Source organism: Podarcis erhardii (genome assembly GCF_964252035.2).
Source record: "Podarcis erhardii genome assembly, chromosome: 9".
NCBI classification, from domain to species: Eukaryota; Metazoa; Chordata; class Lepidosauria; order Squamata; family Lacertidae; genus Podarcis; species Podarcis erhardii.
This window is the reverse complement of record NC_138512.1, coordinates 20,401,312-20,428,174: the sequence shown is the minus strand read 5'-3', so window position 1 is coordinate 20,428,174 and position 26,863 is coordinate 20,401,312. Positions and strand designations below refer to the sequence as shown.

Genomic DNA, 26,863 nt, shown 5'->3' with positions numbered 1-26,863 from the left:
CCGCAGGAACTGGCAAGACATTTTCGTCTTGCGAAGGAAGCCCATAGGGAAATTCGTTTTGCGAAGCGCCTCCAAAACGGAAAACCCTTTCGTCTAGCGGGTTTTCCGTCCTGTGAGGCGTTCGTCTTGCGGGGCACCACTGTACCTTATTCCAGCAATACTATACTAAGGGGGTTGGACTCGATGGCCTTTGTGGTCTCTTCCAACGCTATGATTCTATGATTCTATAGCTATTCGCCAATTTGTGAGTCTTTTCTCCAATTCTCAACAAAATGGATGCACAAATAAAAATCTTAAGAGAAGTGTGGCACTATCCATCTACCCAGATACCTTTGCAGCCAACCCAAAGACCAGCTCACAGGTAAGTTAGGGTTTACAGAGACAACAAAACAAGTGCAATATCAAAAGCCATCCTATGATGGTGGCTCTTGCAGACAGAGATCTTCAAGGCAAATTCCCATGGCCTTGCAATCCACAAAAAAGTACTGACTTTCTTTGAACTAGTTCAGAATGGTTTAGGGTGTTTTGTAAGGCGAAAGGTCAAGTGCTTTGGAAGTTTTCTTTCAATAACTTTCTTTAGTGGGTTACATAGATACATGTACTTTATAGAGCAAACTCTAAGTATGCAATCGTTGGTTGCAATCATGGGCTGACATCATGTGCTCACCTAAACAGTCTACCAGCAATTATTCTGATAAGCAAATATAAGCTAGATCACACCAATCAGGGGTAGTTGTGTTGGCTTAAACTGTACTGTTTCACAGCCTGACTTTAATATTTAAGAGAAATCAATTTATTTCACACAGAAGCACATTACAAGCTACAGCTAGGTAGAATGCTTAAAATGGTCTGGTGATAGGCATGTTCAACCCACTACACTTAATTGTAGACACATTCTATTGTGTTTAACAGAGCTCAATCTGCAAAACAAAACCTCTTTTTATGCAGTTCCAAAATATAACAGCAAATTGTGTCTTTGAGTTTAAAATAGTTTTCACAGTCCTGGTCTGCAATGTAGTTACATAAATCCCGTGAAAAGAAGAAAAGGAATGTTTGCATCAAGTTATTTCAGGTAACTGTTGGCTGCTTGTTAGTAACACGATAAGGCAAAGTCCGCCCTTTCTTCAGGATCTCCAACAAATGCTTTAACATGGCACTCAAAACTTCTCAGAAATGCAGCAGTCTATCAAAGTTATGTTCACCGGTTAGCCACAATGCGATTTTGCATTTATTTTGGCCTAGCAGAGATCAAGAGTTGTTCTCTCAGTAAGATTATGAATAACATCTTTCTGTCTCTCACTTTAATGCGTCAACCTCAGCACTTCAGAAGCATTTCAGTTCCTTTTGATTTGAAGAATACACATCTATTTTCTTATCACTGACACGTCTGATAGCGGAATCATTTCAGCTGCAGAACAACCTTCAAGAGGAATACAAAAGTTGGAAGCAGTAAGTCTAAGTAGCAACGTGTAACAACCATGCAGGTTCTCATGCTCAGACAACGGCTTACACAGCCTTTTAAAATGTTTGAATACATTTCAAACTTACACCCACACATGTTTTGCCTTTTTGCCTTCTCATCTAAAGGATAAAATAAGTCTCTAATGGCTTTCACACAACTAAGGGGTGGATTGGTAATCTTCTTGCACATGAAAAATAGCAGGCTTTCACTTTCATAGCACTTTCTGCCAGAAGAGACATTTCCAAGGCAACAAACAAGGGCAGGAAGTCAGAACTGAAAGGGACTCCAAAGATCTTGCCACCCATAGTGAAGTATTTTGAATTAAGGACAGCTGAATAACCCCACTGCTAACAATAGCAAGCCTTCCCATTGCATTTGAATTAAGTTGTGGAGGGCCACAGGTTCCCCATCCTTGTCCTAAGACAAATATCTTCTAACTGATATGACCTAAAGAAGTCTCTCCTAGCCCCAGATAAGGTTCTATTACATAATAAGGACTTCAATCTGTGCAACAGGATTTCCTTTTCCTCTCCCTGTGCCCTCTCTGTTATGTGGGTTCCTCCAGCCCTCCAGAGCAAATGGGGAGGGCAAGAGGCAGGCAGGAAGAGGAGAGGGAGAGGACATCCTGTTGCACAGGCAGAAGTCCTTGCACCAAGAAACAGGACAACTTTCTTGGCTACATCCCATACTCTTTACATACAAATAACTGTTGCTAGTTTTATCAGGGAAATCATTTGGGTAATTTCAGCTTTCTAAAATAATGTGATACACACCTTATTGGCTGCTTCCAGTGAACTTATTAGGTTCTGTAGCTCTTCCTTATTCATTTCTATGGAGTACGGCTTGAGGTTACCATTCTCTGTCAAATCCAGATCAAGGTTTAGAAGTGGCATTTGCAGCATGGATAGTTTATCACTAGAGAGGGCAAGCTATACAGGAGAATAATTAGGGAAAAAAACAGCTTAGGCCAGTTATGATAGCACTTTTACATCAAAGTGAGCGGATTCTGAAAGGCTGATAAAAAGTTATTTATACTAACTATATAGTCATGAAGATGTACATTCAGGGTATCCTCCTGTAACTGAGAACCCTGGACCAAAAATATTTAATCAGAAACAACAACAACAAAGATCTGAGCAGCTTTCTATATGGAGCAAATGCACAGGTTTCAAATCAGCTGGAGTGAAATTTCCTCTGGAAATAACCCAGTTAAAGGATGTGAATTTGACTTTCGAAAAGCAACAATAAAACAGAGGCCAAGAGTTCCCCCACTGATATTGGCAAGGGAGGAGAGCAACTGCAACATGTCTTCTTCTAGGAAAATTCTAGCTGCCATCAGGTGAGCTTTGTCTAGGAAGAGCTGTGTGGTGAGAGAGCCCTCAATGCAGACACTGTTATTAAGCTCAGATTTGCAGAAAGGGATCTGCCCCCAGATCTACCAAGGCCAAAGCAGCCAGTGCCCAAGTATCATAAATGGATCTGTTCCTTTGTTCTAGGGTGGGAAATACACTTGTGGAAGCCCACCCCTGCTATGAAAACTTTACTGAAATAAGATTGTAAGCCACCTTGTACAGTGTGAGAATGTGTTGCCTTGTTGTTGAAGAGCAGTATGTATCCTAAATAAATACACTAATTCATATTTATACATATAGATTGTTGTGAAGTAGAACTGCCAAAAATATAGCAGGGGGTGGGATCCCCAGTGTGACCCATAAAACTGCACACATTATGGAATCAGCTGGGCTTGGATACTATGTCCTTAGCAAGGCAGTATAGAAGCACTCAGAAAAGAAACCTTGGCCAGACAGAAGCTGTCCATGTGTAATACATTGCTTATCCCAACCTAGCAAGGGAATAATCCATAATAAAGCAAGACTATCTATTCAGAAAACATTCTTACTCCATCAGAGTAATTCTTTGGTTTCCAGGATTCAATGCGATTTGTCACTGGCAGTACTAATACAGTACTCACTGGCAGTGCTAATACAACCTGTCAGACCATATTTGCCTCTCCAGCCTGCTCCGTCGCTTTCAAGAACACAAAACCAGCAAATACTCCCATAGACTTCAAAGGGTCTCACTTCTAAGGAGGTATTCTTAGGGTTTGGATGCAAACATGTTGGGTGGGGTTTATAATCAACATATATACCTGAAGGTACAGAAGGTGGTCTGGCTGTAGGTATTGTTCACAAAGGCTGAAAATATGCACACATAATGAACTCAAATTAGCCAGAGGGGAACGAGAACTGCAGATTAGCCAGATTTACAGTATAAATTAAACCTTAGCCATAAAGAAAAGTTGCAAGCCCTTCAGAAATGAAGAGCCACATGTGGCTACAGATTAAAGGCTCACAATTTCTCAATTAAGTTCCTACTGAAATATTCAAATTCAACAAATAATGCTTTTAAGAACTCCAATAAGACACAAAAAACACCTCTCTTTATCTAATGGCTTCCAGAACAAATTTAAGCAAGAGGCAATTTATAACCACAGCGAAGCAAGCAGAAGCACATTAGAAGAGTAATCACTCTTCTGAGCAAACATTTTGCATGATGGCCAGATGTTCTGCAAACTACCAGCTGCATAATTCTCATTAACGTGACCAAACTACTATAATAAATTTAACAAAGATCCTCTTATGCAGATCTTATAAACAACCTGAATGTTCTATATATAATCCAAGCAGAATTGTAGGTTATATTGGCATGTTACATTGCTACAACGTATTATGCCATACAGTAAATATGCTGTAAACCAGTCCAATTCAGGAGAGTGAAGAAATGCTGCATTATGTACATCGTTCATTTATTGCATAAGACAGGGGTCAGCAACCTAGGGCCCATGGGCCACAAGTGGCCCACGGGGTTTGTTTAACCGCCCCACGAGCCACCCCCGAACAGAGCCGCCCACTCAGCGAGTCCCCGCGCACTGTGCTAAACAGGCACGGCGCAGGGACTTGCTTCCGCAGTGCCAGAAATCGCGTCTGCGCGGATGCCGGAAATTGCAGGCGTGCGCGATCCAGGCCACAGAGGGATCTCCGCTTGAGTGAACCGGCCCAGGCAAGGTAAACCTTGCTGACCCCTGGCATAAGACATAACAGCCAACTTCCTTTCTATGGCTCGTCTCAATCTTACGAGAAACAAACTCTCATGATTATACCAACTGTTTAATAACAATTGTTTGGAATCTTTACTACATACTATACAGCAGAGATGGGGAACCTCAGGCTGCCTCCTCTCGCCTCAGCTGATCTGCTATAGTCTGTTTCAAAGTCTCATAGGCCAGACATATTTGTCTAGATAGTCAGCATGGTACCCTCCAGATGCTGCTGGATTCCAACTCCCATAAGCCCCAGCCATTGTAGTCAATGCTCAGGGTTAATGGAAGTTGCTGTTCAGCAATATCTGGAGAGTCACAGTTTGGCTACCCTTGATCTAGCAGTCTTATACAGCTAGGAATGAAACTGTTAGCCTAACCTTCAGCTGCCAGTCAAAATCCAGGAGGCGTGCCGAACAGATGCCGTTTGTTCTTTCAATCAGGGCATGCTTGATGTCATGCTTTCTGCCTTTCAAGCAAGTCACCACAGCTTTTTGAGAGTCAGAACTCAGCTCGTCCAATGGCTGAAGTGCCTACAAAACAAAACAAAATGGGAAAAAAACATGTAAACCTAACAGGCTGTACGATAACAATTGGCATTGTTTGTACTTGTAAATACAAGAGTTATTTTTTAAAGACCACATCATTTCTGCGTCTGTTTTGTAGGCACAATCAAAACCACCAGAATGCCTATATTACGCCAGTTCTACTGCCACTATAAGTACTGACTAAAATATGGGCCTCAGCCTTGCAGCTGAGGACCACATGCAACTGGGTACCACCGATACGCAGGCAAGAGCAGCTCCTACTGCTTTGATAACCAGCAACAAGCAGCTGGGCCCGCAAAACCCTTCATGTGCTCAGCTGTGAAATCATAAACTGCCTCCCATTTGTCAAAGCTATGGTGTAGGGAAGTGCCTGAAAGAGAAAATGACTATGTGGCAAACTGTAAGAAAGGCAGGCTAGGAATGACAGGGCATCCAGCAGCATGGCAAAACTCCAACTTGGGAGAAGGCAAACGCAAAGCTGCTTGGTTTGGCTGCAGGTGTCTGCACCTGGCCCCCTCTTTCCAGCTGTTTCATCATCCCTGATCATCTGATTACGAGTCCTTTAATCATGTAGCAGTGGAATGACTGTGTGGTTGTTGGCTGTACAATTATAGCAATACACTCCTTGTTGGGGTAATTTCCCTCCCCCCACTTTCATTTTTGGGTTTCTTAAAATATATACATACTATTATTTTTACTTCTGAAAACCTTGGGGGTCCCCCATGCATGTTAGTACCTCCCTCTTGTTTCTCAGTGCCCCCATTTTGGCTTCGTTTATGTTGGCACTCACCAACTGGGTTCGCTATCAGAGTAAAAGATGTTCTAGAGCATCAAATCAAAATCAGAAAAATGGTAACCATTTCGGGAATAAAAATCAAGTACAGGCAGCTCAACGACTTTTACCAGCTGTAGGTTAATAGAAAAGTCTTTAACTGAACATTATCCAAAATGAAAGATTTAAGACATATTAAACTTCATTAGATTCTTTTCATAATCTACAAGAATTACAGAATACACTGGCTGAAGTACTAATGAAGTACTAATGCAGAATCTGTTTTAATTGAAAAGTGCAAATTGAATTTAACTCTGCTTAATTTTGAAGCAGATACCTGTTGCAGATACACAAAGGCTCTGCTTATAACTTTCTCATAACAGTTTATATTATTACATAAATTAGAATAGCAATACTGAGTCTTTATTTACAAAGTCACAAAACAAGTATGGATACCTCTTCATCTGAGCGATCTTCGGCAATGGTACTTTTGAAATATGCTGAGGTTTGTTCTAGAACCTCCATCCATTCTGTTAAATTCCAAATAGTGTTATAGTCTTGATATCGAGGGTATGCCCGGCCACAAATCCCATCAATTACTTTGTGAAAGAACTGGGAGAAATGAGTATAAACAAAGCTTTAAGAGACAGCTAGTTCTACTGATGTTGCATTTTGTTGGTTTTATTGATGTTATATTTTCTGATGTTTGTAATTATAAGTAGCGAACAGGATCTTTGCACATCTACTTTGCTATGCAACACCACATCATTTGCAATCAACAGTTTGATCACTCCCAAATGATAGCCTACTGTATTTTTTGCTCTATAAGACTCACTTTTTCCCTCGTAAAAAGTAAGGAGAAATGTGTGTGCGTCTTATGGAGTGAACGCAGGCTGCGCAGCTATCACAGAAGCCAGAACAGCAAGAGGAATTGCCGCTTTCACTGCACAGTGATCCCTCTTGCTGTTCTGGCTTCTGAGATTCAGAATATATCTTTTTTCTTGTTTTCCTCCTCCAAAAACTAGGTGCGTCTTATAGAGCGAAAAATACGGTACTTGGGTTGGCCCAAGACATTTTGGCATCGGAGGCAAAACACAAAATGGCAACCCCCCTCCCCACCTGGGAAGAAGAGGTGAGTGAAGATCTACATCGGGAACAAGGAGGGACCATAAAGATCTACAGCAGAATCTGCCGTCCCTATGGAAACTGCTGCCTGAGGTCGCCTCGTGGGTGGGCCAGCCCTGCCTGTGAGATCACCTGTTGTTTCTGTGCCCAAGTCTGTGCTATAAACATACTATCTTTGAGCCTTTTCAGGTGCATTAGTGAAGAACAAGGGGTGCCAACTTGAATAAAATATGTGGGGGGCAGGTAAGCCCCGCCCACATAACTGATCACATCACACACACACACACACACACACACACACACACACAACTTGAATGGCAATGCCCAACAATATTAAAACATATTTTATTTGGGGGGGGGCGAAGGGACCTCGGCCATTAGGAGTTGACTCCTATGGCGAAGGGCAAAAGCACCAGCTCATGCTGCTGAGGCCATGCAGTCAGTTCAGGGCTCCACCAGAGAAGCCCGCATGGCAGCTTCTGCCTGCCATCAACCCTTCAGAAGCTGGAGCACTGCTGGCATGAAGCAAATGGAGCCTCCATGAACAGGAGCAGCGCCGCTCCTCTGAAACCCGAGGGGCGTTGGGGGTCATTCGGGAAAGGGGACGGCCCATCTTTTCCACGCCCTGCTTGTGAACTGTCACACATATGCTGGAGGCAAAACTCTGGGCTTTCAGGCACGGCCAAACTCGGCCCTCCAGATGTTTTTTCGGACTACAACTCCCATCATCCCTAGCTAACAGGACCAGTGGTCAGGGGTGATGGGAATTGTAGTCCCAAAACATCTGGAGGGCTAAGTTTGGGAATGGACCGCAGTCGCTCCTTCAGAACCAGCTCGTTGCCTCAGAGCAAACCCTCCAACGCAGGCAAAAAGGAGCGCGCCCTTTTTAACCAATCAGCGGCCAGCCTTCTCCCCCTCCCCCCCCACTCCTCCCCGCGTTCTCACCTTCAGCCTTTCCTCGGCCGGCAACTTTTCCGTCAGCTTCATCTTTCTGCCCCACCCATCCAAGCTGCGCACGCGCGGGGGACTCGCCACGTGACCGCGCGCTGGCCAGGCTTCGCCCTATCAGAGCGCCCGAATAAAGCCGCTTCCGCCTCTGCGTCATCCTCCTCCTCCTGCTGCTGCTGCGCCAGGAGCCTGCGCAGCGACTGAAGCCCCGCCCCACTCTTTCAACGCATTATGCCCCCTCCCAGCTTCAAAGGCGTGGCTCTCCTTATATTTGAGTTGAAGTGCTAATCCGGACCCGGCACTTCCAGAAGGGAGGGCAGTTGGTTAGTGGTCCTGCCCTTAGGCAGATCTTTATATCAGTGTGTTTATGTTTCAGCAGAACAAGCTGCAAACCAGGTCAAAAGACAGCTGGTATATAATAAAAGTACAATATAAATTAACAAAATCACAATATACTAGTCGATCACATTAGATGATGCGAGGAACTTCAATTAACCTTGTGACAAGAAATAGAAAAGCATCAATCAAGCCACCCCATCTCTCTCACCTAGGGTCTTTCTCCTGGAAGGACAGGTTATACCCACACTCTCACCTGGGGCAGAAACCGCATTTTCCTCTCACTGTAGCCAACCAGCTAGCAGACAAAATTCTCATTAACCCCACACTAGAATAACCAGAGGCTGGTGAAAAAAGGGTGAGAAATCGTACAAACTTGACCTATAGCACCCACTCCTGTCTCCTCTGTAAGATCTACAACAGTGGGTTCTTTTCACCCTGGACCATGAAACATTTTTCATTCATTCTCCCTCTGCTAGTGTTCCAGCCATCATGCACAGTGCAGAGGAAGTGGATATGGAGAAGTTTTGCTTCATCATAACTCTAGAATTCAAGGCCATCCAGCTAAGCAGAGAAACTCTCAATTAAAATTGCAGGACAAAATGTTACAACAAGCTGAGTGCAAATGTGACGTGGCATCACCAATTTGCATTTTATTTAGTGATAAGATGCTGCTGCATGAAACTGGAAGTTACAGTACAGTGAATGATAAAAAAACAAACAACAGCCCCTGCCTGCTTGCCTGCAATCTAGTTCAAGATTGCAAGGCTGAAGTTGGTGCCTGGTTTCTCATCTGAAACAGCAGCTCTTCCTGTCCAACAGACAGCAGCTCCTCTGCCATCCCAAATACCGCTAAACTTTGAACAATCCCAGATCATACACATTCATGAAGTTTGCGCCCTTTGAGATGCATGAGCATCCTTTTCCGTCCAAGGAGTTGTTTTTGGTGCTTCAAGTATCATGGTATTCCTATGTCAGTGGTTCCCAAACTCCACACCCCCGCGCCAACCACTTGAAAATTGCTGGTGGTCTTGGAGGACCACTTAATGATTTTTATGTCTCTTGTCACAATTGTAACGTGCTGTGCCAGGTGCTATATTATTTTTCATTGTATTTCATTGCTTCTTTTATTTCTTATATTGTATTTTATTGTATTGCATGTTTCATTCCATAAAATTCAAATTACAGTATAATAAAACACACTATAAGAGTTAAAAGAAGTAATCGGAATACAATGAAAAATCAATGTGGATATTTAATGGGGACATGCCACAGGCCACCGGCATGAAACTCTAGGAAAGTCCTATTGGTTTCAGTGGGAGGCAAAAGGTCGGGAATCTTTTGGGTTCATACTCTCATGCTCAATTACTTCTGGTTAATTATCACTTAACAAACTTAGTACCTTATGATATTCCCAACCAGGCAAGACACACCAAACGGTCTTTTAACTGAAATACAGTAAATGTGGCATATGTTTTGTGCCAGGTGGTTAAAGCAGTCTATAAAGTTTGGGAGATGGGGATCTTCATAGTACATCCAAAGAAAATGGTTGAAGATTCTAAAGTGCATTAATGATATTAGAAGTGGAACTAGCATGGTAGTCACTTTCGTTCTAAAGTCATAAATAAGAGTGTGACCTTCTGCTTTTTGCATCAGAGACTACTGATTTGGGAGCCTGACTATCTGAAGGACTATCTGTACCAATATGAGCCTGCCTGTGCATTAAGATTGATGTCTGAAGGCCAATGGGTATTGGGAGCATGGCTTTTTAGGGTGGTAGTTCCAAATTTATGGAATTTTTTTCTCCCTGGAAATCCATCTGGCTCTGCTCCATCATTATTAGTTGTTGTTTTTAAAGAAACATACTGTATTTTTCCATGTACTGTATAAGATACCCCCTATTTGGGGGGAGTCATATTTAAGAAAATGTGGGGGGCCCATGTATAAGACACCCCCTAATTTTTTACATTATTTTGTAGTAAAAAACACCCTAGTCTTATACACAGAAAAATGTGGTATTTTAATTTTCATCTACATTTTTCATAATTGCACTTTGGTTTAACTTATACTGTTAATTTTAAGGGGTTGTGAGTTTTCAGATAAATGATTTCATGTTGTTGTGATTGATTCTGGAGTTGTACACCACAGTGTGAAGATTGTTATGCCCTGAGAGTTGATTAAGAAATATTTTAATAAATATTGATATCCAGATATTAATTTGGCATTCTAGCCAAAGACTGTCTTGTCATGATACAAGGTGAGGCAGTTACCTCAGCAGGTTTGGGATACCACTGAAAGCAATAGTGTGGGAGATTGTGTCTAGGGAATCAGATTGAATTGATAATCAGCCCAGAAGACTCCCACTTATTTGCCAAGGGGTGGTACTCTATGTTAACTAGTAACAGAGGTTGTTGTTCTGAGTTTTTTTTGTCTCAGGCAACAAAATGACTTGGGTGAGTCCTGATCTTAGTGATTCCCAATGTGCAGTGCCTGTCTGCCAGGCACCAGCAGAAAAGTCTGGAGAAGACAATTTAGGGGGGCATTCAGGACTGTTAGTCACATCAAATAAAATGCGGAGATCTCATTTCTGTCACAGTTGCTGTTAAATAAAGTGGGGGGACGGGACTAATGGGAACTCCTGGATATTCAAATACAAACAAATACAGTGGTACCTCGGGTTAAGAACTTAATTTGTTCTGGAGGTCCGTTCTTAACCTGAAACTGTTCTTAACCTGAAGCACCACTTTAGCTAATGGGGCCTCTTGCTGCCGCCGCGCCGCCGCTGCACGATTTCTGTTCTCATCCTGAAGCAAAGTTCTTAACCCGAGGTAATATTTCTGGGTTAGCGGAGTCTGTAACCTGAAGCGTATTTAACCTGAAGCGTATGTAACTTGAGGTACCACTGTATTGTAAGGCACTGATCCTAAACAAGGCATTGATCCTAGGAAGGCACTGATCCTAAACAAGAGTTACTAGGATCTCAGCGGGACTTAGAACTAATGAAGACAGAAGGAATAAAAAGGGGGAAATTAGACAGAAGTTAGCAGCTGCAAAAAGAAATATGTGAAAGAGAAAAGTAAACACAACGACACAGAAGTTGCCACGGAAGCCAACGCCGTATTGCTCTAAACGAGTCCTCGTGGTGCCGAAATAAAACTGCTGGCACATTTGCAAAGCAGGGTCGGGTATAGTTTTGGGGGACCACGGGCTGAGATTCCTGCTTTCGGGGGATGGTTGTGGACTAGATGACCCTATGGGTTCTCTTCCAGCTCTGCAGATCTGTGATTTCTGCGCTAAAGTTGGGAGAAGAGAAATGCCTGAAGGAGGCGTCAGAAAGGGCGGAGACCGGGTCCTTGCAAAGAGTGGCTTTTGTGGAGACGATTCGCTGTCCCAGCCTTCCCCCCCCACCACCACCTTAGTTGGTTCTTCCTACTGCAGCCGGCGAAGTGGGCGGGGAGGGGATCGGCTCCCAGCTGCAGGCGGCTGGCTGCGAGCTTAGGTTTCGGACCGTAGTGGGAACAGCGGCGGCAGAGGGAGATCCTTCGAGTGCGCGGGGAGAATCGAGGCCGTTTTTGTGATGCGCCCAGGGGGAGAGGTAGTAAGAGGCATCTTCTCGTGCGAATTCATTCTCTCTCGTCTTCCCCTTCCTTTTGGTGCGTTGCTGATTCCCTTTCTATCCAGAGCGTTTTACCATCCCGCTCTGTCGGAATCCCCTCGACATAGTCAGAAAGTTCTATTCTCCTGGCTTTGCTTTATTAAATCAGGATTTTACTGTACTTGTTATTCATCTAGAAAAACGAACGTAAGTATTCCTCAGACGCCCCTCTCCAACGCTGCAAGTCTTGTGCATCTTTATTATAATATACTGTATATATCTTTCACCCTAATGTCCCAGGGGCAGGCACGTTACAACATTACAGTACCTGGTACAGGAAGCCGCACTGAACTTTTAGGATTTACTTCTGAGTAGGCAGAAGTAACCTAAGGAAGGTTTTAACACAGCCACATGAGGCAAACCTGTGCTTCGCTCAGAATGATTGATTCTGTTTTGTCATTCAGTTTTGTATCTTCCAAGTAGACCAGAAAAGGTATAGGTGTGCGTTTGCAAACTAGGTTGGTGCCCTTATATTTGTTGAACTTTATGGGAAGTTAGAACAGTTTTGGGGAAAGTAGAATAAAGCCTCATGTGATCTTTGTAATTATGGATGCAGGGCAGAGCTGTGTGGAGTTTGTAAGCTGCAGTTCAACGTTTGCATTTCATTAGGACATTTGATGGCCAATCTTTTAGGCTTATGCGTGGTAAGTCAAATCTAAAGTACAGTGGTACCTCAGGTTGCATACGCTTCAGGTTACAGACTCCGCTAACCCAGAAATAGTGCTTCAGGTTAAGAACTTTGCTTCAGGATGAGAACAGAAATCGTGCTCCGGCGGCAGCAGGAGGCCCCATTAGCTAAAGTGGTGCTTCAGGTTAAGAACAGTTTCAGGTTAAGTACGGACCTCCGGAATGAATTAAGCACTTAACCTGAGGTACCACTGTGTCCCATACTACTTGCCTTGGTGTGGCTTTGTCTGTAGTATCTGAGCTGAAGAATAGGTAGCAGCACTGTTTAGGAATGAAAGGCAGGAGAGTTGATTGACACTTATCCCGTGGGCAGGCCTGTAGGCTCTCCTGCACTTGTCCAGGTGTGCCGCAAATCCCCACTGCCTATGCCACAGGTTCTCCATCCGGGTATTGGGGCTTTAACATTTGCATTCAGTATTAGGATTCGGTCTTTGGGAAAGTTCAACCTGTGGCCTCATGGCACAAGCAAGCCGGATTTTCTTGTTTTGCCCCTATTGAACATAGTGAAGTAAAGAGAGGGAATTAAATTTTTAGACAGAATTCTGAACATTTATATAGTACGTTTAAAGAGCTTCCCATGCATTATCTTGTTGCAGTCCCTTAGAACTAGCAGTTAGTGTTATTGGTCCCCATATTGCATGGGTGGAAGAGATAAAGAATGAGAAAGAGTGTGTGGCTTGCTTTTAGACCAGCAGGTGAATTCATTGTAGAGGCAAAATTTGAACCAAGGAATTCCTGACTTGTAGATCATTCTCTGCTGTGAACACACCATATGATTTCCCCAAAAAAATCCTGGGAACTGTAGTTTGTTAGGGTTGCTGCAAATTGTAGCTTTGTGAGTGATAAACTACAGTTCCCAGGATTCTTTGGGGGAAGTCAGGTGCTTTAAACGTATTGAGCGTGTATTGAGCCTGGTGGTCTTAAGATTTTTGTTGTCTGGGTTTTTTTTGGTAATGGATTGGCTTTGATGTTAATTTGTACTTTTAATAGAGATGGTTACATATATTATTATTATTATTATTATTATTAATTGCCCTGTGTTTTGGATTGTAAGTTCCCTTGAGTTACTTTAATGATTAGGCAGGGAACTATAAAATATTTTTTTTTGTTTAAAAAAAAGAAAAAGAGTACCCAGGAGGCCATTAAGAGTTCCCTAGCTACAAACTAGAGATTTCCTTTGTGCCTTTAAATCTCCTGGGAGATGAGGGAGTTTTGGCTTCTCCCATCTGTTTTTCATGTGGACAGTTTCCATCTACTTCCCTCTCCTACCTGTTGCATTGTAGCCTAGAGACCTGCTTGCTACAGCAACCTTAACTAGGAGACACTAGCAAAATGGCAGCAATCAGCATTGTCTGAGTATTTTGCTTATGGGATTCTTGTAGCAAAAATAACAATGAAACCAGATGCTTAACTCAATAAGCTGAGTGTCAGTAAAGCATGTAGGATCATGCCCTGTTCTAATGCTGAGTGAATAATTATGCGTCAGACCATGCTGCCCTGCACAAGATAATTAGGCTTCCCATTTTCTGAGTTGATTTTGTCAGATCATGGGGAAAGGGTTTTGATTTTGTTATATCTTCCCCACTCCCAGCCCCAATGAAAGAATCATAATCGGATTAACACATGGCTGATGACAGCATAGAGACCTGAAGTGCCATGTTTGTGCCACAGCTTGTTTAAAGTGGAAGGGTTAATAAGCCTCGCTATGACATTGAGTTAGGCCTGCATTTCTACTTGATATACTGGCCTGGTTTTCACAAAATACTAAACCATGATTTAGTGCTTAAACCACCAGCCCTCTGGTTAACAGCCAGATACACTGATCCATTGTGCCACAAGAAGCATCCTCTGAATGAAGTATCCCCTCTCTTCCTCCTGTACAGTTGGTTTGCAGGAGGTAATGCCATTGATCATATTTTTCCCTTTCTTAAAACACTCTGGGTTCAGTGTTTTGCTCACTATACTGTAGTCCTATTGAAATAAACAGGTGTTAACTATGCTACATTGTGATTTATCTGCTAAGGTCTTATTAATTATATACCTTATAACCTTCAAACACAAGACTGGAGTTTTCTTTTTGTTTTGTTTTACTATATATTATATATTTGTGTTCTTTTTTCCCTTTTTTAAAAAAAATATTGATTTTTTTTTTCATTAGCAACAATCCAATATAAGCCACATTAATACAATACCAAATCTTAATACAATCAAAAGAGCCAATTAGCCAATTCCAAATTAAACATTTTGGGTGACTTCCCATTTTCTGTTTCTCAGGAGATGATGATGTTACTTCGTCCTGTTCCAATCCTTTTATTTAATCCAAATAAAACAGTTCTGATCTTAATCCTTTATTTTAACAGCCACTGATGTGATGACTTTCGTTCGTATTTAACTATGCAAGAAGAGTTTATATCTTGTAACTTTCTGTGTGAAATGTTTTGGGTTTTTTTAACATTCGTCCTTCCCTTCATGTTGTAATCTATCATTTGCAGCATTCCTCCCCCCCCCCCCACTTCAAGGATTCAGTTCCACGCCATCTTGCTTTTCCAAACTGAAAGAGATCTGGTGTCTGTCCATAGCTCTGGGCAGACTTTCAGCATTTTCTTCTTTGATTTCTTTCCCATCTGTTAATAAGCTGGTGTCTCACCAGAGCCATAATAATTCAAAGTTAGAGTCCTCTTTAGAGGGTAATGCCACAAATCATTCTGATGTTTTCACACAGTTCCATTCTTTCAATTAATCCGTAAATATTATGAAGTTCTTGTTAATTCCCTCTTGCGTTCCATTAATAATTGCATTCCATTAGTAGTTAATTCTTTCTTCAGTGAAGGTTTGCCGAATCATAAAACAGCACAGAGAACAAAGGCTCCCCTCCACCTACATACTAATCCAGTTATGGCGAAAATCCTCTCCAGATCAAAACCTTGGCACTCAGTGGCTGATTCATTTAGCAGGTTATCTTGTCTTCTTCATCCAGAACACATCTGTTTCTTAAGTTCTAATTCAGATCCATCTTAAAAAACAGAAGTATCTCCGCTCGTGGTGGCTGCGTTGAAGAGTTTCCATTACTTGCAGTGCTATGCACTCAGTGTCCTGTCCCATCCCCCCCCCCCCGCATTCCATCGGAATGAGAGGCAGGTTTCGGACAACCTGCAAGTGAAAGCTCACCCCCCAACCCTGGGGAGGGCTTGCAAGGATTATCCTTATTATTAAATTATCCTTAATTTGCTGCACAGCCGGTGTCCGCTAGTGTGGGATGCGCTGTCCACCATGGAAGGGAGTCCCGGAAGTCCATGTTTGTCTTTCTTCAAAACTGTACTATTACAGCTCTGATTGATAGTCCTTTTACTGGTGGGGCTTCAGGAGTTGGTAGGCACTCTCTCTATTTCGGTCCTCTTGTGTTTTTTAAGCTGTAAATTCAGCTATAAGCAAGGTATTTTCTTGGGCTGCCTGTGGGACACCTAGTATGAGCAGATTGTTTATTTTTTTAAATCTAAGAAAGACCACTTATACATCAAAAAAGAGGACGCTCAATTCCATAATTAGAAGGCAAAAAGAGGCCACATATTTGCACATGTCAATTTATTTTTGTTTATATACTAATCTGTGAGTAATTACTATAATTTAAATGGAAACCCAGCACATCTCACCGTCATGAGGAAGACTGTGACCAGGTGACCTGTTTGCCTATTGCTGCTAATAGACAAGGCTGTTGATCTCCCTTATTAGACTGGACTTTAAATAGAAAAATCATTCAAATAGAGGACAGTCCTCTGGCAGCTGTCTTCTGTAAGGTAGGACACATACCCCTTCCCCACATATTCCACCAATTTAATCGTCTTCCCAGTGATCCCCGCAGTACACATGCTTCTCTGTTTTCCTCAGAAAATCAGCTTGCTCCTCTTAGTTGTCTGTGTAAGGAGACTAGGCCTCTGTCCTCCTTGATACATTTTAGTATCAAAGTAAGGCTGTGGAAGGGGGTCTTGGAGTCAGAGATTAAGCATGAGGCTGATTGAGGATCTTGGGAGTCTGAAGTTAACGGTTCTGGGGAAAGAGGAAACGTTCTGAGTCTGACTTCCTACAGACTTCAGGTTCTCTAGGATCGGTGGTCTGAGCCTAATAACAATATACTTAGGGTCCAGAAGGGAGGGACTGGCAGTTGTACACATGTGTGTGTGTGTGTGTGTGGCTGAGAGGAGCAGGCAAGTGTGGGAGCCATGGAATTCTGGAGCAGCCATCTTGTGGGTCACATGACTCTCTTTCCATCTCTTCTAGAATTTGAGAACAGTGGGAGTTAGTTTATAGTTCTGAAGAGGAAGTCCCTGAGCTTAAGGAAGGCGGTTGCAGCTCAGGGGCGGCCCAAGTTTCTGTGCCAAAGGAAATCCTGCCAATACAAATTTTCCAATGGTTGAGAGCCGCAAGGCACAGCCCCGCTGCTGTTTCTCCTTCTGCAACGATCCCCATACAGTACCCTCCCTAGTTATCTCTTCTCTGTCAACGGACCTGGCTGTCAACACTGCTTCCTTATTCCGCCTATGATTCTCACCCCCTTCCTTTGCCAGGGCCTTGCTTCCCCCTCTCCCTTTTCTCAACTTCTGCCAGGCATAATACTATTCCTTTCTCTCTGCTTTCCAGCAATATTACTGCTTCCTCCTGAGCCTTAAGCCCTACCCCATGCTCCCGGGATCCATTTGGCCACTGTGTGGCTAGGGAAAGGGATGAGAGAAGGAGAAAAGGCACTCTTAACTCTCTCACACATTTTTTGACTTACCCTTATAGATCAGCTTCTTTCGTTCATCTTTCTAAACCTGTCGGGAGCCGCACCTGAACTGCACGGCAGCCATATATGATTTGTGAGAAACGGTTTGACCGCCTAGGCCGCAGTCCCGTAATACAGTATTTTTTCATTTAAGAATTATGTTTAGAAAGCCTGCTGTGCTGCTCCTTTTGCAAATCCCTTCAGCGGCGATGGCTAAAGAGTCGCTAAATGTTGTTGCATGAAAATAATGTTACTTTGCTTTGGAGCTGTGTGGATCCAGAATAGGTAAGGTGCTATTTTGCTTAAACTACATGATGTGTTGTAGCAGTTGCTAGGCTGGAGAAATCGTTATGTGTCTGGTCGTCTAAAATGTGGCGCCAAGCATTTGAAAGGCATTCAGCCTTACTAAGCAAGTGGCACTGTTCCCCATAAGTAAGGGGAGCGTGGGTGTAGCCAAGGGGGAGTAGGGAGGGGCAGCTGCCCCCAAATAAATAAAAATCAATAAAAAATACATAGTGAACTGAGGTTCTGCCCCCCCCCCAACAAAAATCCTGGCTATGCCCATGATGGGGAGACCATTTGTCCCTCAGCAAATGCTACTATCCAGGTATCTTTGGCATCGTCCCTTTGGGATAGCTTTAGGTGTTGTCCCAAATGTGGTGGGATGTGGGATGTCTTGTGAAGGTCTTAAGGCCCCTTGGTAGCTCTAGCTACGTACTGAGTTTTGTGAGAAGGCTTTTGAGAGGGGGGGGGGAATGTCCCAGTTCAGTGGTACAACATCTGCTGAGCATCTGCTATTCTGATCCCTTGCATCACTGTAGGGCAGGGGTCAGCAACATTTTTCAGCCACTGTCCCTCAGACCTTGTGGGAGGCCGGACTATATTTTGAAAAAATATATGAAAGAATTCCTATGCCCCACAAATAACCCAGAGATGCATTTTAAATAAAAGGACACATTCTCCTCATGTAAAAACACGCTAATTCCTGGCCCTTCTGCAGGCCGGATTGAGAAGGCGATTGGGCCACATCCGGCCCCCGGGCCTTAGGTTGCCTACCTCTGGTGTAGGGCAAGGAAATATTTCCTATCTGAAGCTCTGGACAGCTGCTGCCAATCAGTGCAGACAGTACTGAGCTAGGAGGAGTAATGATCTGGTTCAGTATAAGGCAGTTTCCAACTCTACTACTTGGGTCATTGCAAACATCGAGACAGCAAAGAGGGCCAAGACTCTTCAGAGAGTGGTCATGGGGATTATCAGTTTGTTTTTGTTCTTATTTTTGTTATGTATTTTGTTTTTTATATTGTCATTTCGTGTTGCAAACCGCCCCAAGATCTTTGGGTATAGGGAGGTATGCAGATTTAATAAATAATAAAACAATACTAAATAAAACTTTATGTTGGCCCTTACCGTGTTATTAGCTGGCCGAAAGGGCTTTGCTGTTTTCAGGTGTGCTTCTCGTTTTTTAGTCAGCAGTGGCTCTATGCACTGAGCACTTTCATTTCTGGCAGAAATGTAGCAGTGGGTGGCTTTCCTCTTTGTTGCGTCTCCTTGAGCTGCACCTGATTTTCTACCTGTTGCTGAGCTGTTGAATGCTCAGAGCTGCCCTCCGGGGCCGGGGAGGCAGCACCCCTATATATACTTCTCCATGGTGAGGTTTGTTATCTGGAGCCAGTCCTCCTCGTGCAGAAAGATTGCGTAAGCTGCTTATCGACTTTCTCTGCATACTGAAGAGCAATTCGGCAGCGTTCATTGTGGCAGAAACAACTCTATTTGGGTCAGGTTAGGGAATGCAGCCCACCAACAATTTGACTTTCTAGTTCCTGTATGTATTTCCTGAGAAAGTTCTCCACACTTAGGGCTAGAAGGTTACGAAACAGAATCTGCCTTGGTTTAGCACCACTGATTTCAGGACATTGCAGGAGAGATTTGCTGAGTCAAATATTTTGGGTACATAAAACAGAAGGGACAAATGTACTGATGTGGTATCTCTGGGTGTCCTCTCAGCTAGAGGGCTCTGAAGTTCCCTTACACATGATAGACTGCAGAGTGGTCTAGAATGAACATATAAGGAATCTGCAGGAAAACCCCAAAGGAATATTTTGGCAAATCCATATTGCTGAGGTTACACCTACACAGCAGTTTTTGAAAGGCACTGAGCTTTGCACTTTACTTGTTAAACAAGTTTTGTTTGCTAAGTAGCCTTAAAGATAAGCAGAGCTGTGGTAAAGAAGTACTATAGATGCTTTGGGTATACCTACTTGAAGACTCGCACCCATATATTAAAAAGGTACACTAATTAGAATTTGGACTTCGAGCACTCAGGATGTGGGAGGGAGGGAGAGGCAGACTTTCATTATTTTACTTCCCATTATAAATACTAGTCACTCCTTCAAGTGCAAAAGGAGTGACTAGTATTTGAAATTGAATTCTGAGGTACTGATTAGGACACCTAAAGGCTTTAAAAATTACCGTAATAATAAAATATAAGAGCCCCTTGAAACAGGCATTGGCCATTATGTCTCTGTTTTTAAGTATATTATAGTTGATTGTTAATAGGTTATATCTCTTTATTATTGTCCTTTGAGAGACTATGATGTGATTGGGAAGAGTTTGGTATTATCTTCCATTTTAAGTGGGACCAGTTCTCACTGCCTGTGCTATGTTGCTTTTGGTTTTTCCTTGCTATTCTTAATTCTTCTGTGCATGTGTTGAGTAGTGGATCTCCACTGTCGGTGGGGGGGAATTATTTAACCACAATCACATTAATTCCCTGGAATTAATGCAGACCATTGCAGGGAATTTAGCCCTTAGAATTGGCCTTGAACTGTATGGGATTGATCTCTGTTTCAAATTTTAAACTCACTCACAATATGTAAAAACATGACTAAGTTAGACAAAACAACACTTTTAAAACATGGTAAGTTGCTCTCATACAGGTTAAGCATGTACAGTATTAAGGTGGATAAATAAGTATTTACTAGACTGTAATTTTATGCATGCTAATTGCCAGAGTCACACCATGTTTACTGTACTTAGAAAGTCCAGTTGATTTTATTCTACCTTTATAGCTTTGTCTCAGGTTATAATGACAGTTAAGATCAGATAGTATGCTACTTTATTTCTTTTAGGGTGATATCCATCATTAGTCCTGTTCAGAGTAAAAGGTAAAGGGTAAAGGGACCACTGACAATTAAGTCCAGTTGCGAACGACTCTGGGATTGTGGCACTCATCTTGCTTTACAGGCCGAGGGAGCCGGCGTTTGTCCGCTTCCACAGACAGTTTTTCCGGGTCATGTGGCCAGCATGACTAAGCCGCTTCTGGCGAAACCAGAGCAGCACACAGAAACACTGTTTACCTTCCTGCCGGAGTGGTACCTATTTATCTACTTGCACTGGTATGCTTTTGAACTGCTAGGTTGGCAGGAGCTGGGACCAAACAACAGGAGCTCACCCCGTCGCAGGGATTCGAACCGCCGACCTTTTGATTGGCGAGCCCAAGTGGCACAGTGATTTAACCCACAGCGCCACCCGCGTCCCTCCGTTCAGAGTACACCCATCTAAATAAATGGAAATCACTACTACTATGTGTAGGACTAATCTTGGATATCACCATTAAAATAATTCAATTCTGCTCAGTGTATGTTGGTTTAATTTTTAACCTTTAATGGTTTAACCTTTAAAATGCATTAACAAGGTTTATATAAAGACATCATTTGTGTTCATATGGATTGCCGTGACTATGAAAGATGCAGAGATAAACTCGAATTGATGCTGATTAGTATCTGGAATGGTAGGTAGCTCTGGGGTTTGTTAAGACAAGACCTGGATCAGGTTATCCACGATGTTTATACAGGTTCCAACATCTCTGTAATGTTTCACAGTATCAGAAGCACTTTTCTATTTAAACCTTGCTTGTGTGTTCAGTTTGGTGAATGATAATTCATGAACTCTTCTGTAGACAATGGATTCTATGGTTTTCCTGAATAACGGAATCTAACAAGTTGGTAGGGCTTTTTAAGGGTGAAAACTTGTTTAAGAAGGGATGAATTTTGGATATTTGTGTGCTACCTTTCTGTTTGTAATTAACAGTTGATTTCAATCTCCCCCCGTAATGTAACATTTTTTTTATCTCGACTTTCCCTTCCTACACACCCTCTGTTTACCCATCCCTTCATTCATCCTTGCCATCTCTTTCTCTCCCCCTTTGCAAAATGAGCATAAGTTCTGCCTCAAGTGTTTATATGCCATTTAATACAGTATTCAGAATTTCTAAGAAAAGAAAAAGTTACAGAATGGCTCCACTTTCATCCATTGCACATTTAAAATATAAATGTATAGGACATAGTAACATCCTAAGCTTCACAAATAAGGTAATGCTAATATAGAACCAAACATCTACCTGCACCACTCAGATTGGTAAATACAGTGGTAGTTGGTAACTGGAAAGATTGACAGCCAAATCTAGAATAGAGCCCAGGAAGTGAAAGGGCAAGTCATCTCCTCCCACCCTCCTTGCTGTTGCTGGCATACTCGTAGTTGCAAAGAGCTCAGTTGCATTGTCATTCCTGAGATGTTGGAGTAGGCTGAACAAAACGTGGCTGCAGCAAAGGCTGTTGGTTTCTGGCAGTTTGCCCCGCCTTCCCTGAATGAGATTAGTTCCTTGAAAGGTTCTTATTTGGCCCTAGGAAGGTAACTAATGAGCTATCTGGAAAACTAGTTCATGGGCTGCAGATAGACTGCATTGGCAGTTGTTTCAAATCAGTTGCATACTTCTTCAGAGGCCCTTGTCCGCATAACCTGCTTTCAGAAGTTAGGTGGGCAGCTGCTAGAGAAAGGGCCTTCTCTGTGGTGGCACCCAAGCTCTGAAACTTTACACCTAGCCGTGTTCACCGGGTGCCTTCACCTCTGTATCTTTTAGGCATCAGACAACATCTGCCCTCTTCTTACAGTGGCAATTGGGATAGGGTGTACTAGAGTGTTAGAAACTCAGATATATGGTAGATACCAAATGGCTCCTTGAACCAGGGTTATAGTCGCCAAAACAGAATGCTTCGTTGCCACTAAGGATGGCTACACAGTTGTATTTCTGAATACGACGTTCTGAAGGACCACAAGAAATAATGGGAACAGCAGGTGTCAATTGATATGACCAGGCTCCATGGAAATAAATATAAGCTACAATAAGAACAGGGAAATGGCTCCCATTGGTTCCAATGGACATTCTTGTTATTTCTTTTCATAGATCAAATCTGAAGTAATTCATTTTAATGCCTATTTGACTGATAATTAATTCCTGTCAAGAGACTTGGGCAAGGCCTACCAGCGTTACAGGGATTTAAACTCGAGTCCCTGATGTTTCAAGTGCAATACAGTGGTACCTCGAGTTACAAGCGCCTCAGGTTTTTAAACGCTTCAGGTTACAAACTCTGCTAACCTGGAAGAGTTACCTTGAGTTGAGAACTTTGCCCCAGGATGAGAACAGAAATCGTGTGCCAACGACGTGGCAGCAGCAAGAGGCCCCATTAGCAAAAGCATGCCTCAAGTTAAGAGCAGGGATGCGGGTGGTGCTGTGGGTTAAACCACAGAGCCTAGGACTTGCCGATCAGAAGGTCGGCGGTTCGAATCCCCGCAACGGGGTGAGCTCCCGTTGCTCGGTTCCTGCTCCTGCCGACCTAGCAGTTCGAAAGCACGTCAAAGTGTAAGTAGATAAATAGGTACCGCTCCAGCGGGAAGGTAAATGGCGTTTCCATGCGCTGCTCTGGTTCTCCAGAAGCGGCTTAGTCATGCTGGCCACATGACCCGGAAGCTGTACGCCAGCTCCCTCGGCCAATAAAGTGAGATGAGCGCCGCAACCCCAGAGTCGGTCACGACTGGACCTAATGGTCAGGGGTACCTTTACCTTTAGTTAAGAACAGTTTCAGGTTAAGAACGGACCTTCGGAACGAATTAAGTTCGTAACTAGAGGTACCACTGTATCCTATCCTCTGAACCACACACAAGACAGATATCGTTCTGCGCAAACACTGCAGGTAGGATAGCAACTGAAGCTACCAATGACTGGGTTATCAGTGTCATTCCATCTAAACTTTATATGTGATTTATTAAAACAACAACAACAACAACTTCCCGGTTGCAGGTAAGGTGGTGGAGAGAATGGTGACTGAGCCATTTCAGGAGGATATGGATTACTTGGATCTGTTTCAGACTTGCTTCAGGCATTGTTTGGTACTGAATCAGCCTTGGTCATCCTAGTGAATGACCTGTATCAGGACAGGAGGAGTGCATCTTTGCTTCTGCAAATGTAGCTAGTAACAGCTAAGTGACTGCTGTGGGTCTTACCACAGTGGTGAAGCTAAGCTTAAGAAAAGAGTGGCGCTCCTCTCTAATTCAGTCCCAAACAGTGCCTGAACCAAGTCTGAAACAGATCCAGGTCAAACCAAGGTAATTTTTTTTTTCTTTTTTAAAAATGGATTCCATTGAGTTTTGTACACTATTAAGTGGTGCAGGAAACAGTAACGATAACAACAAAAGCAAAAATATCAGTCTCTCGTGATTTGTTATAAATAAACTAATGCATGCACAGGGAGGAGAGAAACAAGGAATGGAAACTAAAGATAGTTAATCTCCTTAGTTAATCAAATCTCTCCAGAAATCTGAATCTCAGTCTGGTGGTTTGGGACGTACAGATAAGGAAATCATGCAGGCAGAGGACCTTCTCGGTAGTGGCACCCGCCCTGTGGAACGCCCTCCCGTCAGATGTCAAGGAAATAAACAACTCTCTGACTTTTAGAAGACTTCTGAAGGCAGCCCTGTTTAGGGAAGTTTTTAATGTTTGATCTTTTACCGTGTTTTTAATGTTCTCTTGGGAGCCGCCTGGGGAAACCCAGCCAGATGTGTGGGGTATAATAATAAATTATTAGTATTGGTATTGGTATTGGTATTGGTATTGGTATTATAAATGACTTTCCCCACTGCCTTCTTTATCTCAGTCAAAACTAGGCATGGATAGTCTGTGGTGTGGATTCAGTGAGCTGAACTAATGGCGAGGTTTCATTCACCGGATGCCTAGCTGCCCACAGTGGTTAAGCTGGAGTAGCTCAGTTAAAACCACATTTCCATTGTGGCTTTGGCCTTAGAAAGGTGTCAAGACTGCCAGCACTTTGTTATGCCTCTTCCTGCCCCCACTCCCCAGTTCATTGAGAAAAGTTCCTTATGGAACATGATCTTGGTGCACATTTCACAGATCGTGTCCCTGGGGCACAATGTTATCATCTCTCCCTTAACAGCAGTTCCTTGCATTGATGCTGACTCATGGATTTGGGTGACCAGCTGGGAGTTTAAATGGCTTTTTCTTTCAAAATGCTGTTATCAGCTCAGGCTCACACAGCTTTAACTGTGGTGCTATCCAGAGTTGGCTTTGAAGCCAGGTGTCTTTAATGCTCTGTCTGCAGGCTATTGGAACAACTGCAGAAGCGAACATATTACAATACCTCTTCATGGGGACTATAGCGGATAGGAGATATTCTGCAGTGGGGAACCAAATCCCCATTCGCCACTGTTTTTGTATCGGAAAAAGCCAAACCGGGTAAAGAAAAAACAGGAAATAGCTTTGCAAAAAAAAGAGAGAAGAGAGAAAAGTCTGGGTGTGATAATACATTTCCTAGGTATTATTTATTTATAGGTAAAGGTAATGGGACCCCTGACCATTAGGTCTAGTCGTGACCGACTCTAGGGTTGCGGCGCTCATCTTGCTTTATTGGCCGAGGGAGCCGGCGTACAACTTCCGGGTCATGTGGCCAGCATGGCTAAACTGTTTCTGGCGAACCAGAGCAGTGCATGGAAACGCTGTTTACCTTCCCGTAGGCGCGGTACCTATTTATCTACTTGCACTGTGACGTGCTTTCGAACTGCTAGGTTGGCAGGAGCTGGGACCAAGCAACGGGAGCTCACCCCATCGCAGGGACCCGAAACACCGACCTTCTGATCAGCAAGTCCTAGGCTCTGTGGTTTAACCCACAGCGCCACCCGCGTCCCTATTATTTATTTATACATCCTAGGTATTATTTATTTCCTACATTTTTCTAATGGTTCATGGTCATTAACAATTTTTCCCATCTCCTTTATTCTCACAACAACCCTGTGAGGTTGGATGCAATCCGATAGGAGCTGAGCAGGACCCTTCAGCACTGGTTGAGCATTGACTTTGGCCTGCACACTTTATTGCAGGCAGTTATGTCAAGCAGAGCCCTTCCATGCTTTGCATAGGGCAATCCAGCGGTTCAGTCACCCTTTGCATCATCCCAGTGTCCAAGTTGGGTATATCTAAGCAGGAACACAGCCACCTGCAGGACCTTAGGACAAGCAGGCTTGCTAGATTATCCTAAGTGAAGTATGCAGTGGTGCCTGCTTGCGATGAAGTGCTAATGTGTGATGGAGCTCTCAGATATATGTATGGTTATAGCTCACCCATGCGGGACACGGGTGGCGCTGTGGGTTAAACCACAGAGCCTAGGGCTTGCCAATCAGAAGGTCGGTGGTTCAAATCCCCGCAACGGGGTGAGCTCCCATTGCTCGGTCCCAGCTCCTGCCAACCTAGCAGTTCAAAAGCACGTCAAAGTGCAAGTAGATAAATAGGTACCGCTCCGGCAGGAAGGTAAATGGCGTTTTTGTGCACTGCTCTGGTTCGCCAGAAGCGGCTTAGTCATGCTGGCCACATGACCCGGAAGCTGTACGCCGGCTCCCTCGGCCAGTAAAGCTAGATGAGCGCCACAACCCAAGAGTTGGCCACAACTGGAGCTAACGGTCAGGAGTCCCTTTACTTATGGCTCACCCACTCCAGTTCTAGCAATATTGGGTAGGCTCTGTAATCTGTGCACACAGAGAGGGATGCTGGAAAAGTAGGTTGCACAGCTGACTTCTCTCTTTTTTTTATTTCAGCAGTTGTCAAGCCACAAGCTACAAGGAAAGAAGGATTTCTTGGTAGGCTATCTAACCTGCTAGTTGGTGGAAGAAGCAGGTTGTGTCTGTTCCTGCAGGGAAAGGGGGATGTGTTGAGTGAGAGGTCAGTAGGGGTGTTGGCAGATAATAGGCCTAGAGAGTATCTGGTTGGTCTCAGTGATAAGAGAATTTTCCTGTTAGGGATCTTGGTCAGTGCGCCCTTTTCCCTGCCTATTAATACATAGAGCTCGCCAGTCAAACACAGAAGTTGAGGGGGCACATTTTGAAAAAAAGTCTTGCACAAAGACTTTGGCTTTTCTTTTATAACAAACCCATCCAAATGAATAGCTCTGTAATGTCATTCTGCCATTTAATCAATGATTTCTGGTCTCTCTTAATCGGTTAGTATCTTTATTATGGTTTTATATGGGCATTAAGCCAATCCAGATGAGTGGGGTATAAATTAATAGAATAATAATCACCACCATCATCTAAAGTTACACTTCAGTGTTAATTTGCTATCATAAAGTTAAAAAC

General features: G+C 43.3%; 2 protein-coding genes across 2 annotated transcripts in view; one reads left to right on the top strand and one right to left on the bottom strand.

Annotated features, from left to right (window-relative positions):
- Positions 1-770: 770 nt before the first annotated feature.
- Positions 771-8,045, bottom strand: COMMD8 (COMM domain containing 8). Its single transcript, XM_081876025.1, has 5 exons — positions 7,950-8,045; positions 6,336-6,491; positions 4,940-5,092; positions 2,236-2,391; positions 771-1,420 (listed from the first exon to the last, which is right to left on the bottom strand). The coding sequence occupies exons 1-5, from the start codon at positions 7,989-7,991 to the stop codon at positions 1,400-1,402; spliced, it is 528 nt and encodes a 175-aa protein (XP_081732151.1). The 5' UTR covers positions 7,992-8,045; the 3' UTR covers positions 771-1,399.
- A 3,909-nt stretch (positions 8,046-11,954) lies between these two features.
- ATP10D (ATPase phospholipid transporting 10D (putative)) overlaps positions 11,955-26,863 on the top strand; it is a 67,299-nt gene continuing 52,390 nt past the window's right edge. The window contains exons 1-2 of the mRNA XM_081875653.1: positions 11,955-12,090; positions 26,327-26,368. The gene's annotated coding sequence lies outside the window, so the exon portion shown is untranslated. The remainder of the gene's footprint in view (positions 12,091-26,326; positions 26,369-26,863) is intronic.